The sequence below is a fragment of the Megalobrama amblycephala genome, linkage group LG18, assembly GCF_018812025.1.
Source record: "Megalobrama amblycephala isolate DHTTF-2021 linkage group LG18, ASM1881202v1, whole genome shotgun sequence".
Taxonomy (NCBI): Eukaryota; Metazoa; Chordata; class Actinopteri; order Cypriniformes; family Xenocyprididae; genus Megalobrama; species Megalobrama amblycephala.
Genome location: NC_063061.1, coordinates 3,578,195 through 3,596,983, shown reverse-complemented (window position 1 = coordinate 3,596,983; position 18,789 = coordinate 3,578,195). Strand labels below are relative to the sequence as shown.

The 18,789-nt window shown below is 36.6% G+C and overlaps 1 protein-coding gene across 1 annotated transcript in view; it reads right to left on the bottom strand.

The window, feature by feature from the left end:
- kctd16b (potassium channel tetramerization domain containing 16b) overlaps positions 1–12,391 on the bottom strand; it is a 114,979-nt gene extending 102,588 nt beyond the window's left edge. Inside the window, exon 1 of the mRNA XM_048166303.1 lies at positions 10,427–12,391. Coding sequence (XP_048022260.1) covers positions 10,427–11,243 — 817 coding nt within the window. The 5' untranslated portion in view covers positions 11,244–12,391. The remainder of the gene's footprint in view (positions 1–10,426) is intronic.
- Positions 12,392–18,789: the final 6,398 nt, after the last annotated feature.

Sequence of the window (18,789 nt, the reverse complement as noted above, 5' to 3'; positions counted from 1 at the left end):
CCCATTGCGCGGTGGACGAGGAATCAGTTCAGAACTACAAAGACGACCGTGCGACTGACACTGAGAGGTTTGAGTGACTAATAATCGGTTCAACCTGATAGAAAATATTTATTTAATGTTATCCGTGTTATATTTTATCTGCAAATACCAATTTGGCCTTTTATAAATATCCGATTGGCCATTAACTTTTAAATGCATCATTATGCATTAATATGAGAAGAGTTCTCCACATGAAAGACCCATGACTGCAGATCAACGTGGTACTGCATTTCTCTCCGATATGGTAGGAAATTAGCTAAATGAAATGTGGAAGACGTAACATGATTGACAGGCCAGTTCACGGTGACAGGATGCAACAGAGAGCAAAGACACAACTGTATGACGTGATAGTATGTCCCAAAGCTTGTCTACTCTGTTGCTACACACTCAAAAGTAAGTACTTTTTTGTTCACAGAAAGAGTACATACTTTTAGGGAGTAGTATAAGTAGGTGAATTGGGACGCAGCATCTGTGTTTCAACAGATAGTTGCCATAGTTCCAACGAACCTTCGCAAACAGTCGCGCAAAGTTGTGTGGTTGGAATGACAGCTCTCGAGCTGTGGTTTGAGGCATAGTTCAAATTCTTATCTTGAGCAAAATAAGCAAATTGACATTCAGTACAATCTATATCTTTATACAAATGTAATTTCCGTCTTTTAGTTTGTCAAGCGACATTTTTAAAGAGTGTGCATGTGTGAACCTGCTCTAGTACGTAAGAATGAGCCGATGATTGAATCTGGAAATAAAGCAAAATAACAGATAAAAATGAGAATACAGCGGCTAGCGTACTTTTCCAATTGTTTTCAATGGGAGTGCCGCATTTTTTTAACGGCAGGAGCGTAACGAGGCGCTGGGTGTCTTTTTCACGCTCTAGCGCTGAGTGCTCGGTGTTTTTTACCAGTCGCCTCGAGTTGAAGAATGTTCAACTTTGAGTAAAACGCTGCGCTCATCACTGTCACTTTTTAGCCAGTCGTCCAATCAAAGTGGAGGAGGGGTGGGACAAATACAACACCGACCAACTGTCACAACATTCTTGCTGTACAACGACATTAACAAGCAGAGAACGGAACAAAACGGGTGAGAAATTCCATAGCAAGTACTCTACATTGTGTCAAAATTTTTAGTCTGAAACAAATTTCCTGCGAAGTAACAGTGCCACGGATATTCCGTATCATAGCAGCAAAGCATCTCAACTTAAAAAAAAATGGTGCGCTGCCTGCACCTCACAGATAGGCATTTTCAGCAGAGCGCCTAGTGTTTTCAGCTAGCTAAAATGCTTTGGTGGACACCCAGCCTTAGCCCTTAGATGCCATATCTGTAATTCATAGCAACAAATCTAGCATTAATTCCATCTCAGACAGATTCATTAAAAGAAGTTATTACTCCACCACCTGCGTGACATCATTCACCAACATGGCTGAAAGACACATTTTTGACAATACCGTTTCGGGAAACAGTCGTGACTAGCTAATTGATTTCTTCAACGTTGCATCGTACTATGGTAGTTAAGCAGTGAGTTACGATGTTGTGAGGGAAACGCACCCCAGATCTCCTCACTTTTTTTTTTTTTGTAACAAAACTGTTTTGGTGACCAATGACTTTCATTGAATGGACAAAAGAAAACACAAAAAATCCTCAAAATTTTGCAGAGAACTATCCCTTTAACTCCAAAAATCCATTCAAATTTAATCTCTGTCTCAGTGAATAATGCAGATGCTACATTCAGAGTTCAGTCCCCCTGGACTGAGCAGGGAAGCAGCTGCGCCTAACAAGTGGAGCATCAAAACTGTCATGGCTCATTCTCTAGGAAGACAAATCAGTTTAAGCAGGACAACACCACTCCACTAACCCTGTCCGTTTTTTCCCCCAACCAATCCCATCTATTGCTTCATTCACTACTTAACATCTATATGTATACACCAATTGTTAAATCTCTACTGTATGTACATTTGTGGGAATGCTAGGGAATTCAGCAATTTCTAAATGAAATAAAATACATCTACTACATCTACTATTATACACTGAATTCATATTATTATATATTAGTCCTGCGATGGATTCTTCCAGTTTGTTTCCCTGCCTACAACCTGAGATGCTAGGATAACTCTATCCCATGACCCTGCATAGGATCAGTGGTTTGGAAAGTAGATGGATGGATGGATATATTTTATATATTAAATTAACATTTAAATAGTAGTTGTTTTAAAAAGTAAAAATCTGGGTTACAGTGAGGCGCTTTCAATAGTAGTGAATAGGGCCTATCTTTAGCTACACGTTAAAATACTTACTGTTTCAAAAATATAGCAACAAGACATAAACAACAAGCATTTTAACATGGTTTTAGTGTGGAACAAACTGCTTAGTAATCTTTTCTGTGTAAATTTGCATCAATTTTACAACTTTGTCGCCATGACCCCTACTGTAAAAATTATTTAAAACACTTCATAGCTTAAACAATACATACAGAAGAATAAATGTAATGGGTAACACTTTAGAATACTGGTCCTTCATTAATGAATAACTACACAGGAACAAATGAATAATGCATTATTAACACTCTAGTAACTACTATTAACTAACAATAAACTCTGATGAATGAATTAGTAAGTAATAGTGCTCAGTTGTAGTGGTAGTTCACTATTAGCTAATCAGTAACTACTGTTTTTTTCATACCTCTAAGCGAACTACTAAGAACTACTATATACAGGTTCATAATTAACATGAATGATGCATAATGTATAATTAAGTAATTCTCAGAAGTGGATGTCATCAAGTACTAATAGTTGGATCAGTATTCTAAAGTGAAAAACATGATAACTCTTTATAACTACTGAAGTCTTTGTAAACTTTTGATGTTTTTGTATGTTTTTGTACAGTAATTCCTTAATATAATTTGGTAACACTTAAGTAATTACTAGTGGGTTACTATGATCTTCACTTTAGAATACTGATCCAAAAAAGAAGTAGTTACTTTAGAGTTATATAGTAACTCTTGAGTTATTACTATCCAATACTTTACAAAAACCTCAAAAGTTTACAATGACTACAGTAGTTACTACAGAGTTATCATGCTTTTCACTTTAGAATACTGATCCAAAAAAAGTATTTGGTAGGGTGCACCGAAATTTCGGTCGCCGAAAATTTCGGCCGAAGAATGGCATTATCGATTACAAAAATCCAGCCGAAAATGTCAACCGAAAATGAATGTGAACCGCGCCCCTCCCATCTGTGCGCTAGCGCAGGTCACTCCCTAAGCCGGTGTCAGCGGTATGGAAGATTTTAAAGTTTCACTCAAACTTGCAATATGTAACGTTTGTTCTGCAAAAGTCTCACGAGGGGTACGTGCCAAAGAACTTTTCGACAACAGGTTTGATACACCACCTGAAAACACGACATCCAATGAACATGAGGAGTACCGCAAAACAACATTGTTAATTGTTTACATGCAGCAACAGAATACAAAGTATAACATTGTGGATTGTTTTTCCCCCCACAAATGTTAATCTATTATTCATAAGAAAATTTTTTTTATTTAATTGTTAAAAAATATTTTAGGTTTTGTTATGTAACAACTGGAAATTTGATGATTATTCTATTGGTTTGTGATTTTTCATTTCAGATCCATTAAAAATTAAGCAATACGTTTTAAAAGAAGCCATTTTCGGCATTCAGTTTCGGTTTTCGGCCAAGTGCATCCTAAATTTTCGTTTCGGTTTCGGCCCAGAATTTTCATTTCGGTGCATCACTAGTATTGGTAATACTTCATTCATTACTAGTGGGTTACCAAGGCCTATTACTTTAGAATTGAATTATACATTATTCATTATTCACATTGAATTACGAACTTGTATATAGTACTTTTTGTTCTCTGGCAATGAAAAAAAAAACAGTCAGTTACTGATTAGTTAATAGTGAACTACCACCTTCAACTGAGCACTATTCCTTTAATTCATCATCAGAGTTACTTGTTAGTTAATAGTAGTTACTAGAGTCTTAATAATGCATTACTCATTTGTTCCTGTGTAGTTATTCATTAATGAAGGATCAGTATTCTAAAGTGTTACCCATGTCAGTAATGTAAGACACCTTTACTGGAATGATTTATCTGTAAATGTTTCCAAATGTTGTGTTGATGCTAATGTCAAGCTAGGGTGATGAACCTTGTTTTTGGTGGGTGGGAAGAGGTGACATTGTCACTGCAAAAGCCTATGATGTGGTTTACAGCATAGTGGGCAGACTGCAGAAAGTCCTCGACCTGTAACAGCCAATGATTGACTGTCAATCATTCTAACCATGCAACAAATTGGTAAATAAATTTGCCTTCAAGGGACTGCACTCTGGGTAGACTTTGCGTCAGAGCAGCAAAGCCTATAAAAAGCAACTGGTGCGATCCAGAGGCAAAGCAAATTCAACAGGCATGCTGAGTTCTGTCGGAGGCTTGATATCGACTCTGAAATCATTTACTGAAACTTTCTAAACTCCTTTCTGTTGCATGCCTTTTTCACAAACTTTGGTTGGTGGATGATTAATGTAAGGGATGATATTAATACTGTGATTCTAGAACCATTAAATATTGCATTAGTTAGAGGATTCTGTTTCTTTCATAATATTTTAACGTATACATTTGATGCTGGATTTGAAAAGATAACATGTATGGCACATGTATTGTAAATGTATAAATGCAACAACAAAAATAGGACTATTTCTTGGTCATAGGATGGGGGGGGATTTGTATCACTACCTCAAAAATGTGGTCAAATTGACACGTATTCATTTACTATGGAATTTTGACTCACAGTATTTTTGGATACATTTGGAAACACAAGAATTTTTTTCAGACACCAATCCCCTGTCTGAATCTCTATACTATATGGTAGTTGAAAAGCAGTATGTGAAATGAGTAGTATGTCTCTATAAAACAGTAGGGGGAAAAAAGTATCCGGACAACTTACTACTTCTGCCACGATTCTGAAGTTCACATCCAATGGACACTTTACGATCCATAGACCATGGGAGAGGAGTTGGGAATGGCAAAGAAACAACTCAACTCACTCTATAGCTCAAGAAAATGGTAACATGGTGGCGGATCTAGTACATTCATACTACACACATTCATGCTTGATAATATTCATACTATACACATGCATACTTTTGTAACAGTCATAAAGTTCTTCATCAAATGTTGAACCTACTCAGACAGTGTATGTGATTTCAGACGCAGTAGATGAGTAGAGAAAGGCTACAGGAATGGACAGCTGAAGGCCCAAAAAAAGGAAGAGGTGCAATCTCTGCCCAAAAGTTATGCTTAGAAAGGTGTGAATCTTATGTGGAATGTTTTGTCTCTGTCTGAAAAGATCATTTTCACATGTTCTGTGAGAAATGTGGGGAGTGAAGGTTCAGACTTGAATATACTCTACAGTAGATCTAAATTAGTTAAGAGTTTGTTTAGAAAAAGTACAACTGCATTATAAAAAGAATACATTTCATATTTTGTAATTCATATATACAAGGAAAGTGGACAAATAAACATGTTTGATATATTAAAACATTTGTGTATCATCATTTATTTTAATTAATTAATAGGACACCTGTTTTTGTTTTGTTTTGTTATTGAACAAAACTAATTGTTGCCAGTGTTATTACTTTAGTCATTATGCGTGTTATTTTAATTTCCCACACCAAATCAGGGCTCCAGACTAACATTTGAGAGCAGGAACACCGGTTGATTGGGATTTTTAATCATAAAGGTAATTTAATTATGAAATTACTATTGTTTTGCATAAATAAGTGCAATAATATTACATATTTATTTCTTGGAAATGCACATTTGACAGTAAAGCCCTGAGCTTGAGTTGATATGCAGATAAAATTTCCATGAGACTTTTCCTACTTCTTACTTCAGAACAAAAGTGTTAAACTTTAACAAAAATTGATTTCTTGATGATTTGATATTTTATAGTAGTGATTTTATAATGTCTAAATGTAAATTCAAAAGCAAAATGTGTGAAAAAGACATATTAGGGAGCGGAAATGGCCAATAAGCAAAGTGTTTGTTAGCCACCAAGTGTTAGTTTTCCTACATCTTGAAATTCTTAGTTTTATAAATGGGGACAGTCTTTGAAGGATGAACAAATAATGTTTTTGATCATCACATTAAAAACAACATAATATTTAGAGCTTTCAAGCGCTAGAAAAAGTACTTGAAAGTCCTTGAAAAGTGCTCTCTAAAGGTTGTCACTGAACCCTAAAATGAATAATATAAAAATATTAGATTATTTCTGCCACAATACCATGATTACATTTAGTGTTATTACATTAAATCCATCATGAATGTTGGTGATTTGTGGACTGAAAGGCCTTCAGTAACTTTATGGCACAACGTTTCACCTGGTTTCCATGTCAAGCGCTGTTTTATCTGATATCTATAACAGAAAATGCTGTGCCGAATTTGAATGCTTTTCACTAGATATTGCAGCAATGTTATTAATACTGCAGTGAATTCAAACGCTTTCTCACTGGACCTCTCAATGTTGTGTAGTAACAATGTCACGTGATTGAGATGGGCCCGTGAGTAAACCTGTTCTGAGCTTACGCTCCTTTGTGTATTATTGGTCTGAGCTTATAAACAGTCCACACTGTGCAGCTCAAATAAGTAGCGCAGTTTCGTTCTACTTTAGTTTCATTTGAAGTTTAATGTTTCTCATATGCAAATGGCAGCTCCTATCAGTTGGGCAACGTGGTGGTGGCACCAGTGCAAACTCTAACAAAATTTAGTCACACCGGCAGGAAAAAAGGTCACAAAATGCAACCATTTGGTAGCAGTCTGGAGCCCTGCAAATGTGGGTTAATTTTTACCCAGTGGTATAGTCATTTTTAAACAATAGCCCAGCATGTTGAGTCAAACATTTAATCCAAATGGGTCAAAACAACTTAGCATTAGTTTCATCCCCAACAATTTTAATGTGTTCTTTTCAACCTAGATTTGCTTGTTGGGGTGTTTTCTCACACACCAAAATCACTCAAGTGGTGATTGGTCAGCAAGAACTGAAAAAGTCATAATGGTGCATAAGAGGAGGAATTAAAATCCTGTTGATTGGCTATAACACACAGTTTATTCCAGACTGTCAGTGATTATTACAGGCTTTCAGTCTTGGTGGCACTCAAAGCCTGAGGCTTTGGCCGTAGTGGGATTATTTTTGTTGGGCGGAAGAAAGATAAACCAAAAATAACTGGTCAAAGTTTGTTTTAATTGATTGAAGGCGAGCAACTGCTCACTCTCTTAAGCATAGGCTATTTATTTACCAACGTTTTGGCTAGTAGCCTTCGTCAAAGCCTTTTGACAAAGGCTAAAATCCTGAAATGTTGGTAAATAAATAGCCTATGCTTAAGAGAGTGAGCAGTTGTTCTCCTTCAACGGTCCCACTTTATATTAATTGGCCTTAACTACTATATACTTACATTTAAATTCATAATTTGGTACAATGCACTTATTGTGTACATACATGTTTTTACATTGTACTTATATTTTGAAAACACCTGCATGTAATTACATCTGTAATTAATTTCTGTAATTACATTTATAATTATACTGTTGACCCATCCTTTGCACCTTACCCCTACCCTTAAACCTACCCATAGCTTTCCCTAACCTTACCCGTATCCCACCTCAATAGCAGCAAAAGTGTTTTGCAATTCAATATGAATCCAATAAGTACATTGTACTTATTTTTTGATGTAAGTACATAGTAGTTAAGGCCACCTAATATAAAGTGGGACCCTTCAACTCGTTTTTTCCCTCAACTTGCACCTCTATAGGTGTTTGTCTGCTTTGTTCTAGCAAAGTTTGTTTAAAACACAAGTTATTCAGTATTTATTCAATAATGTTAATTTAACTTTTAAAAAGCAACTTCGTTTAACTGTATAAGCTGTATAACTGTTAATTTGCCTTTCTTTTCTGCATTTTTTCTCACTTACATACACATGTACAAATTGTTTTTACTTTTCCATTTTTAGATGTTCTTTCTTATCAGTAAATTCACTGTTGGATTATTACGATTGCCAGTGTTGTTACTGTAGTCATTCTGCTTGTGTTAAAGGATTAGTCCACTTTCAAATAAAATTTTCCTGATAATTTACTCACCTCCATGTCATCCATGATGTTCATGTCTTTCTTTCTTCAGTCGAAAAGAAATTAAGGTTTTTGATGAAAACATTCTAGGATTATTCTCCTAAACACAAATGATCGCCTTGCAAGTGCGAATGCTTTCCGCATTCTTCAAAAAGCTTACGTTGTGTGTCCTACGCCTTCCCTATTCAACTTACAGAACGAACAGGGCACCAGTTCCGTTTTTTCCGTAAGTAGAATAGAGAAGGCGTAGGACATTCAGCGTAAGCGTTTTGAAGAATGCGGAAAGCAGAAGCACTTGCAAGGCTATAATTTGTGTTTATAAAGCATATACAGTTTTGCTTTTAGTAAATGACCGATCGTTTTGCTAGATAAGACCCTTATTCCTCGTCTGGTATCATTTAAATCCCTTTGAAGCTGCACTGAAACTGTAATTCTGACCTTCAACCGTTTGGAGACTATTGAAGTCCACTAAGGAGAATAATCCTGGAATGTTTTCATCAAAAACCTTAATTTCTTTTCGAATGAAGAAAGAAAGACATGAACATCTTGGATGACATGGGGGTGAGTAAATTATCAGGAAATTTTCATTCATAAGTGAACACATTTTTTAAAGTGATTTTAATTTATAGCCCATTCTAGGTTAGTTTTAACCCAGCGTTATAGTAATTTCAAACAACAGTTGATTTAAAAAGCAGCCCAGCATGTTGGGTCAAACATTTAACTCAACTCAGCATTGGATTTGACCCTTTTTTGACCCAGCACTGGGTTGCCAAAATGGGTTGTTTTTAACATTTTTAGGGTGTAAGCATAATATTCAATAGCTTGCATACCGTAGGATGTTTCATGCATTTGTAAAAAGTAAAAAAAAAAAAAAAAAATCTAGTAGTTTTGTGGTTGTATTTATGACAATGTCCACCAAGACTGATGTTACATTTCCGTGTAAGATAACAAGGCTGTAAAATGTTAAAAATATCAATTTAAATGACTGTCTTGTGAGAATCTGTAAAGCTTTATAATATGCCAGCTGCAATCTCTTTAATGGGCTCAGTATAAAGTCCATTATGTGCTTCCTCCATTTTGCCTTGTGGCATGGCCACTGCTGGTTCGACAGCACATTAGCCACTACCAGTCTGAAGTGGGTGGTGTTTTGTTACATCATAAAATGTTATGAGAGCTATTACAGAGAGCCATCATCCTCAGCCACTCCATTGAGATGCTCACAGAGATAGACATTCGGGTGGGGGAAGGGGTCTCTCTTTTAGAGAAATTACTTACCAGGTAAGGGTCTTACATAAAGGCTTTCAGTTTCTGGATACATCAGAATATGTACAGGAAAAAATAACACAATTGTGTGTTGTGTCTTGATAAAAACTGCTGTATCAAGTGAGCAACAATTAGAATTAGACGCCGTGTTTGGGTCGCTTTGGCAACCCAGCACTGGGACAAAAAAGGGTCGAACCCAGTGCTGTGTTGAGTTAAATGTCCGACCCAACATGCTGGGCTGCTTTTTAAATCAGCTATTGTTTGAAATTACTTTATTGCTGGGTTAAAACTAACCTAGAATGGGTTGTAAATTAAAATCACATTTTTAATTTACAGTCACATTTCAAAATCACCTAGCATTTATCTATTAGATACTTATTCCTATATCAATCTGTCAAACTGGTCACTTATTCCTTTGCTATGAATTTTATGGGGATCCGTGATTCGAGTATCAACTACTCACTTACTAGTAGTACGTACTCCAGCTGGTGCTAATTCCAGTTCAACTACTTATTCTTTAGTTTTCTCCAACTATTCAAACAGATAGTATCTATTCTAGTTTTCCTAGTATGGAACAGAATCAAGTAACTGTTCATTAGACATTAGTAAGTATACCAATTTTTACTGTTAACTTATAAATCTCCAGTAGATATTAAAAACTACTAGAATAAAAAAGTACTATTATCTAAGGAATTGCTAGTAAAACTGAAGTAGGTAGGCTATATGTGAATGGCAAAAAAAAATGCAACACTGACTAGGAGATGGAAGGTAGTCAGTATTGAAATAAGTAGTATCTCTTGAAAAAGTAGCAATACTATTTGTCCCTTTGAGACCTCGAGTGGAGGAGGAGGCAGAAAAAAAGTATAAACCGAGTGCGCCGTCTAGTGGCAATTCAAGGAAACCTCAGTGCACCTACAAAGCAGGTAACCTTACAAGATTACGTTCAGCAAAAGTGGCAAAGCATGCGAAATGCAAAACTTTAGAAAGGAAACTTACGGTAAAAGACGTACTCAGTGTAACTTGACCATATCTTGTCGTCAGTATGCTGGTTGACGAACGAGGCCGTCACTGACGAGTTGCACGCGACCATCTGGAAACCACACTCCGAGAGCATGTCGAAAGAGCGCTCCAGGTGCTTGAACTTGAGGTAAAAGCGGGACGTGTACCTGTCAGGGGTCCTATCTGGGTCCCTGCTCTCATTTAAGGTCTCGCCAAAAACTTCTTTGGCCAGCGCGATCCTCCCACATATCATAATCCGTGGCACCCTCCGGAATTTGGCATCGGTTTGACTCTCCCTACCCATCGTACAAGATCCGCGATATCCGACGGTTATGAACCCGCTTTTTCTGTCGGCGGGAACGAGCGACGGCGGAGGACACATCCTCTGGTCGCTTCCTTGAGACCCATCCTCGTAATCACTGTGGATGTATTCGTCGGGACTGGGCTTCAAGTCGTCCGGGGTTAAGAGTTTAACCAAATCAGGCAATTGAAAGTACTCTGCTTCTTTCCTCAGCCTCCCCTTCTCAGGGAAGTGGTCAGGGAGGACAACTTGCTTGTCTCTGAGGTAGTCTAACACATATCTGAACAAAAACCCATCCCGGTCGATGAAATAACGACCTTTGGGGTCCCTGGCAAGATCATTCGATGCGTTATTTTTAGGAGAGAATATTTTCCCCAAAAGGGAGCCAGGATTGCTGATTAATGTGACGTGACGGGTATAATACACTTGCCCCCCGACGTTTAGTTCAATAACATCTGGAAAACTGTTGTCTTTAGCTCGAGAGTTTCCACTTAACGCCATTGTTTCAGTCATGGGTGAAAAAAATATCCGGAAAAAAAGGCGGCAAAGTTCGCTCTACAGCTCAGGAAACGGTTTAGTGAATACAGACGATGGACCATGCACATTAAATGGCAATAAAAATAGCATTTCAACTAATTGGAGCAGGTACCTTACAGTTACGTTATTTTAGAAATCCACGTCTTCTCCACAAAAGATCGAAAGTACGGTGAATATCCGAGGAGGAACTACACGCGCACACCAGAGAGTGACGGTTGCTCAGCAGCGTATGGACACGGCGATAGACAGGGGCGCTTGTTTCTTCGCCTGAAAAAAAAGAGTACATTTGTATGCAAACGGAGGCTGCTGTTTAAATTCGGCACAAGCATTATAGAATAAAACTATATATTTTGTTTTCTGTTTGGCAGTTCTAAAGTTCCATACAAGTTCAGAAGCGGAACTTTTGACGACCAAATAGACCTAGAATTGATAGTTTTTTAAAGGAAATGATTAAAAACAGTCAAATTTCGTTGCTACAATTGTTGGTTAGTAATCCCAGCTATTTAGAAGAAAATCCAGTGAGTGATCCTCTGAAATAATCCAGGGTTTTGCATGTTGGAGGGATTTAGGAGTGAAGATGATGCAGCATCACTCTCTGTGCGCTCGCGAGCAGGGCTGTGGCGCGGGAAAATAACCGCCTCAGCTGTTGTTGCCTCAGCGGGCGGGAAAAAAAAAAAAACATAATGGGTTATCAAAAATTACATCATCTTAAAGGAGTATGCACGCGATGCTGGTATTCTCGTCAGTCAGCCAGCTGTGATAGCTATACTTCATGCAGTCAGGATATTGATTTGGTTACAGGAAACCCATTGCCTGGAACATTTTCGTGCCTTAATTCAAACATTTGATAATGACTTACTGTATTTTTAGAAAAAGTATTGTGGCGCTCAGTCAATTTCAGAACCTTGGACAGCGAAAACAAAACCTCCTCTTCCAAGCTTGCTTCTCAGCAGGGGTGCTTTACAGCAGGGCTGCCAAGAACCCTCAAATCAAAGTGATGATCCTGTAGGGAGAGACGCCCTTAATAAAATACAAAGGCCATTTATACAGATTCATTTATAATGCTTAAGATAGTAATTAAGCATGATAGTATACAGACAACATGTTAAATTAAATAATTTAACAAAACGGAACCTTTAAAAACAAATGTAATGTCATTGTTCGAAAATAAATAAGTCATTAAAATGCTATCTGTAAATATTTACTTTGTATTAAGATGCCTGAGTATCTTTTTCTGCATATTATTAGGCAGCGACAAGGAGAAAATCCTTGAAATGTACAAGTTTGTCTGTTTATTACATTTACAAATAAACAAGAAATACTACTTACTTTTAAAAGACTTTTAATCTAGTAGTTTATCATGTTGCCGATTTATGTGGTTTTGATAAATATCAGTTTTGTTAAAGGTGCTTAACCCTCTATGGTATGCATTATGTTCTATCCATGAAATGTTGTTTCAAATATGTTTTTATTACATGAAATAGCTTCAATCATGCAAATGAAAAAAGATTTTTGGGGAGTTACTTAGGGAAAGTAGGCTGTACCACAATGGATAATGGTCAAAAAAGTATTTTTTCTATAAAATTGTGATTTATTTTCTTCTTAAATGCACATTTCTTTTGGAAATTAATAGATTTAAATACTTGGAACTCAAGTAAACCAAAAATCCCTTTCATTTAATCCTTGTCATTTGGCTAACTCATCTTTACTCTCGTCACATGGAAGAACTAACTTTGCACTCTTCCTATTGCCCTTTCAATAAAACATTGCTGTATTCATTTTCTGAAAAGAAGAAATAATTTTGGTAACACTTTATTTTAGGGTCTAATAACTAGTTGCTTATTAGCTTGCACATTACTAGAATATTGGCGGTTTATTAGTACTTATTAAACACATATTAATGCATGACATGCATGACCTTATTCTACATTCTTAATCCTACCCAATACCTAAAATTAACAGCTACCTTACTAACTATTAATAAGCAGTAAATTAGGAGTTTATTGAGGGTCGTAGTTAATAGTTTATGTGTTCCCTATACTAAAGTGTTACCATAATGTTGTTATTTATACATAAATACAACTCTCTTACAATAAACAATTGATATAAATAAATAACTCCAATCATATCGTTGATGTTACTATCTAAAAAAAAAATCCCAACGGGGAAATACATTACTGCAATTCCACTGTGGTACAGTGTTGCCGTATGTAAACATTGATATTTTCTCAATTTACAGTAAAACTATGTTAGACAAAGTTGATTAGTGAATAAAAATATCTAATTAGCTTATCACAGATGCTGCAACAACAAAAAAAAAAAAAATCCCCCTTGAGAAGAGATTATTAGAAATTAGGTTAATAGAGCAATTTCTGGAGCACTTCAACAGGTGTCTTCTGTGTGAGGGTGACAGTGGGAAAGAGAGTTTTGGAGGGACATTCAAATGTCATTTGACTTAAAAACAGCACATCATTGGCTACCTTAAAGGGCTAGTTCACCCAAAAATGAAAATAATGTCATTTATTACTCACCCTCATGCCGTTCTACACCCGTAAGACCTTCATTAATCTTCGGAACACAAATTAAGATATTTTTGATTAAATCCAGTGGCTCAGTGAGGCCTCCATTGACAGCAATGACACTTCCTCTCTCAAGATCCATAAAGGTACTAAAAACATATTAAATGTGAGTTCAGTGGTTCTACCTTAATATTATAAAGTGACGAGAATACTTGTTGTGCACCAAAAAACAAAATAACGACTTTTCAATAATATAGTGATGGGCTGATTTCAAAACACTGCTTCAGAGCTTTACAAATCAAATCAGTGACTCGGAGCACCAAAGTCACCTGATTTCACGTGATCCGAGTCACTGATTTGATTCTTAAAGCTCTGAAACAGTGTTTTGAAAGCTGCCCATCACTATATTGTTGAAAAGTCATTATTTAGTTTTTTTGGCATACAAAAATATTCTCATCGCTTTATAATTTTAAGATAGAACCACTGAACTCAAATGAACTGATTTAAATATGTTTTTAGTACATTAATGGATCTTGAGAGAGGAAATGTCATTGCTGTGAATGCTGGGCTCACTGAGCCATCGGATTTCGACAAAATATTTTAATTTGTGTTCTGAAGATGAATCAAGGCCTTACGGGTGTAGAACGACATGAGGGTGAGTAATAAATGACATTATTTTCATTTGAACTAGCACTTTAAGGCCTGCCCTTTTAATTCCCACAGTGCTACATAAATGTATATTCTGAATAACAAGGAAATGAGTAGAAATTAATTGTTGGCAAATGGCAATGCTGTACCATAATGGGATAAGTTTAGTTTGGTGAAAAAAATGTATCACCAAAAACTGTTTCTCCATCAATCTAAAATAAAAATAAAAATTTTTCTTCAGTCTTCTCACACTTTACAACCAGAAACAAATACTGTGTACTTTGTGGAAAGTAAGTGGAGGATGGATGGATGGATGGATAGATGGATAGATAGATAGATAGATAGATAGATAGATAGATAGATAGATAGATAGATAGATAGATAGATAGATAGATAGATAGATAGATAGATAGATAGAGCGACAGTGCATTCATTTGTAAGTAGGCCATGAGCTGTATTCATAAATGCATGCATGCCTTCACCTCTTGTATGCTGCTCCTTTTTCAAAGATATCTGAGTGAAGCAGTTGACTGGCTTACTTTAAATAGCTCAAACTCGACTCACGTCTGGCAGATTTCCTGTTGTTATTTCATGACTGTATACTACATCTCTGAAAGCACTGGCATTCTTAATTTTTGAAAAGCTTTTCTTTTTTTATATGAAGAGTCTCTAAGGGCTCTCAGCAGGTAGCTGTATTTATCAGACAGGCTGGTTCCTCTCGTGTGTCTCTCTCGTGTGCTCCCTCAGAAGAATCGTCTTTGAAAACACAAATCTTTATGTTTCAGGTAAATCAGATATACCAGATAAGTCTGGCTTAGAAAAGGTAGCTAGATGTAAGGATGGAGTCTGTCCTGTGATCGTCTTTCTTCACAGTGTCTCTCTAATTTAATGCTTTTTATTCATTTTTTTATCAGTGCTTTTTATGATCATTCCACTGGAACATTAGAACCAGTCCAAACTCAAGCTTTTCTAGTTTTAAAAGGTACAGATAACAGTTACAAAAGACTTGCACATCATCACAAAGGTACCTTTTTATTTAACTAATTAAAAGCTGCTGTACGAAAGAACAAATCACCAAGCTTTCCAGTTTTAGGATAGAAGACCTCTTTCGTTCTAGAGTTTAGAGGAGTCTTCCCTGGAGAGGCAATTATCCTGGAAGACTTCGATGGTCCCTGCACGGTCTTCTTTGATTAATGTATTTCCGAAGGTCAGTTAAAGGTCTTCAAGGGCGCCGTTTCAAAAATAAACCAGGTCTAATTGATGTTTTATGTAATATTACATTTTTCAGTAGTTTGACAGTAGTGAATGAGTAGCTGTGTAGCAACACAAAATGCTATGAACATCTGTATGCTTGTTTACAATATGAGCTAGCAATGCCTAATCGGTTCTTCAGTAAGTAACCAAATTGGTTCAGTTATTGGGTTGAATTATTTTTACTCAAGTAATGAAAAGTTAAAACAGTAAATCAATTACTCACGCACAAAAATTAAGATGTTATAAAAGGCACTTACTTTAAATTACCATGACAAATCCTCGGGCATTACCATGTTTTCGGATATGTACAGTTTGTTTTTTCAGGATATTTGTGTAAAGGCTTTTGTTGTTGACAAAAATGGAACAGCATTTAAATGTAGTTTTATATAAATAAAGTAATTAAAATAATTAAGCTTATTATTGCCTGTGCAGGGATTTTGTTTTTCTGTTCTTTTTCTCCATGTAACGGGGATCAGTGTGAAATATGTTCACATTTATCTGTGTAGCACTTTTCAAGATACATAACATTTCAAAACGGGTGTCCCGAGGTAAAACAGAAAAGCAAATGGAGAATAATTAGCGTAGCTGCTGTTCATAACATTAAGCAAAGATAGTCATGTGCAATTGATCTGATATGAGATGCATTATGCGAATGCTTGGCTAAAGAGATGCGTCTTTAATCTAGATTTAAACTGGGTGAGCGAGTCTGAGCCCCGAACATTATCAGGAAGGCTATTCCAGAGTTTAGGAGCCAAATGTGAAAACGATCTATCCTAGGTACAACCAGAAGTCCAGAGTTTTGTGATCTTAACGAGCGTGAAGGATTGTAGGGCGATAGAAGATTGGTTAAATACACAGGAGCTAAACCATAGCAATACTTTATAACCGATATGGAACTTAATAGGTAACCAGTGTAGAAATTATAAAATTGGTGTTATATGATCATATTTTCTTGACCTGGTAAGAACTCTAGCAGCTGCATTTTGTACTAATTGTAGCTTGTTTATTGAGGAAGCAGGACAACCAGCTAATAATGCATTACAGTAATCTAGTCTAGACGTCATGAAAGCATGATATACCCAATGCACAATATACCGGGCAATGCACAATGATCTGATAAATAATGCATATTAAATTAGTACATATTACTCTAAATATATATTTGTGATCTGATTGCTACTCAGTGAAAATATCGCCCCTTTACACCTTCAAAGTATTAGCTACTTTTTTTCTTGGAAACATCTTGGGGTTATGTATGTAACCCTGATTCCCTGAGAAGGGAACAAGATGATGTGTCAGACTGATGCTATGGGAACGCTTCTGCGTGAAACCGGTGTCTGAAGCATGTGTGTCAGTGGACCAATGAAATTGGCCTTTGAGCTATAAATAGACTACAAATAGACTTCATCAGATTGTATTTGTCTGAAGGAAGACGCCCAGGCAGTATGGTAAAGCAATGCAGCATCTCATTCCCTTCTCAGGAAACCAGGGTTACATACGTAACCCATAAGACATTCCCTTTCAAGGGAATTAAATGGGAACGTCAAAACCCATGCCGCCATACTGCAAAATGGTCAAAGGTTGTGAATATGAATATGCACAAGTGTAAGACCAAGCCAGGAAGAAAGGATGATTGCTTCATTCACTATAGGGGGGGTCGCAGCTGCAACTGCATCCGTCCACACTATCAACAGAAGGGCGCAGGTTGCTACCATCTTCGGACTAAGCAAAGATTGCAACACCTCTAACTATACTGCTATTCTTGTAACAGGAAAGCATAAACAACACTCTCGCCTTCGGCTCATATGTTGGAGTGGGTACTGTAGCTGAGGAAGTGGGAGCTCAGTAAACTAGGGAGGCCGCAACTACAATCACATCCGCCAACAACTCCTTGTATGCAGGGGTGTGGAAGGAGGTGGCCTCAATAGTTGTTTCTGCCTCAACTTTAAACACATCCAGTGGTGTAGTCTACGTGATACGCAGGTATACGCCGTATACCCACTAGGAAATGTCAAGGATTTCCGTATACCCACTTAAAAAAGCGCGAGGATACGTAACCATCCAGTTAATCACAATAAGATTTGTGGTTTGTTGCTTTTGATATGAAACATAGTCTCATTTCAAATTCTGGCCATTTTACTACGAAATGAAAAAAACATACCGTTTTGGCGCTCTTTAATGTGTTGTGACCGCTGTAGCGCCTCATCAGTTCAAGAGAAGCGGCTGCGTGACCCGCCCGTGAACTGATCCTCTCCTCCGTTTAATACCAGTTACAGCGCGAAATAAACATGAATGAACTTCCGAAGGTATGTTAAAAGATACAGTACAACTTAACTAAATCCGTGTTATGTCTCGTGTATTCGCGTAATCAGTGTTTTAGCTTGTAAACAATGTCACGTAACGTCACATTTACCTCAGAAAAACATATTCAGTGACCATAAACTCGTTAGTCAGCTATATATTGTGACATACTGATAAGCCTCATCTTTCCATTATTGTTACACTCTAAAACTGCTGGGTTAAAAACAACCCAAGTTGGGTTGAAAATGGTTTGGGTTGTTTTAACCCAGCAGTTGGGTTTAAATGTTTGCCCAACCTGCTGGCTAGTTTTATTTAACTCAACTATTGTTTAAAAATTACTATCTGGCTGGCATAAAATGAACCCAAAATAGATTGGAAATTAAAAATCTGATACATAATTACTAGAGGCAACAATAATAATCAAAAGGTGATCATTTATTAATAAACAATTTAAATGTTTATTGTTTTATTATATTTTGGGGTTCATTTTAAGCAAGCAATACAGCAATTTTTACACAATAGTTGGGTTAAAACTACCCAATTGCTGGGTTTGTCCATTTTCAACCCAACTTGGGTTGTTTTTAACCCAGCATTTTGTAATAATAGTTGCAACTTGCACTCTTAAATGTGCACTTGAAACTTGCCAGCTGAAACTTAAGATCCAGGGACCATATTCATATAATTTCTAAGGTTATCTTAACTGGCTGAGTTAGATGGTGATTGACACTAAACAGTAGAAAATCATCCAATCTCTTCAGCTGTAAATGCCATTGGCTGTTAAATTCTTGTTTTGCCCAGAT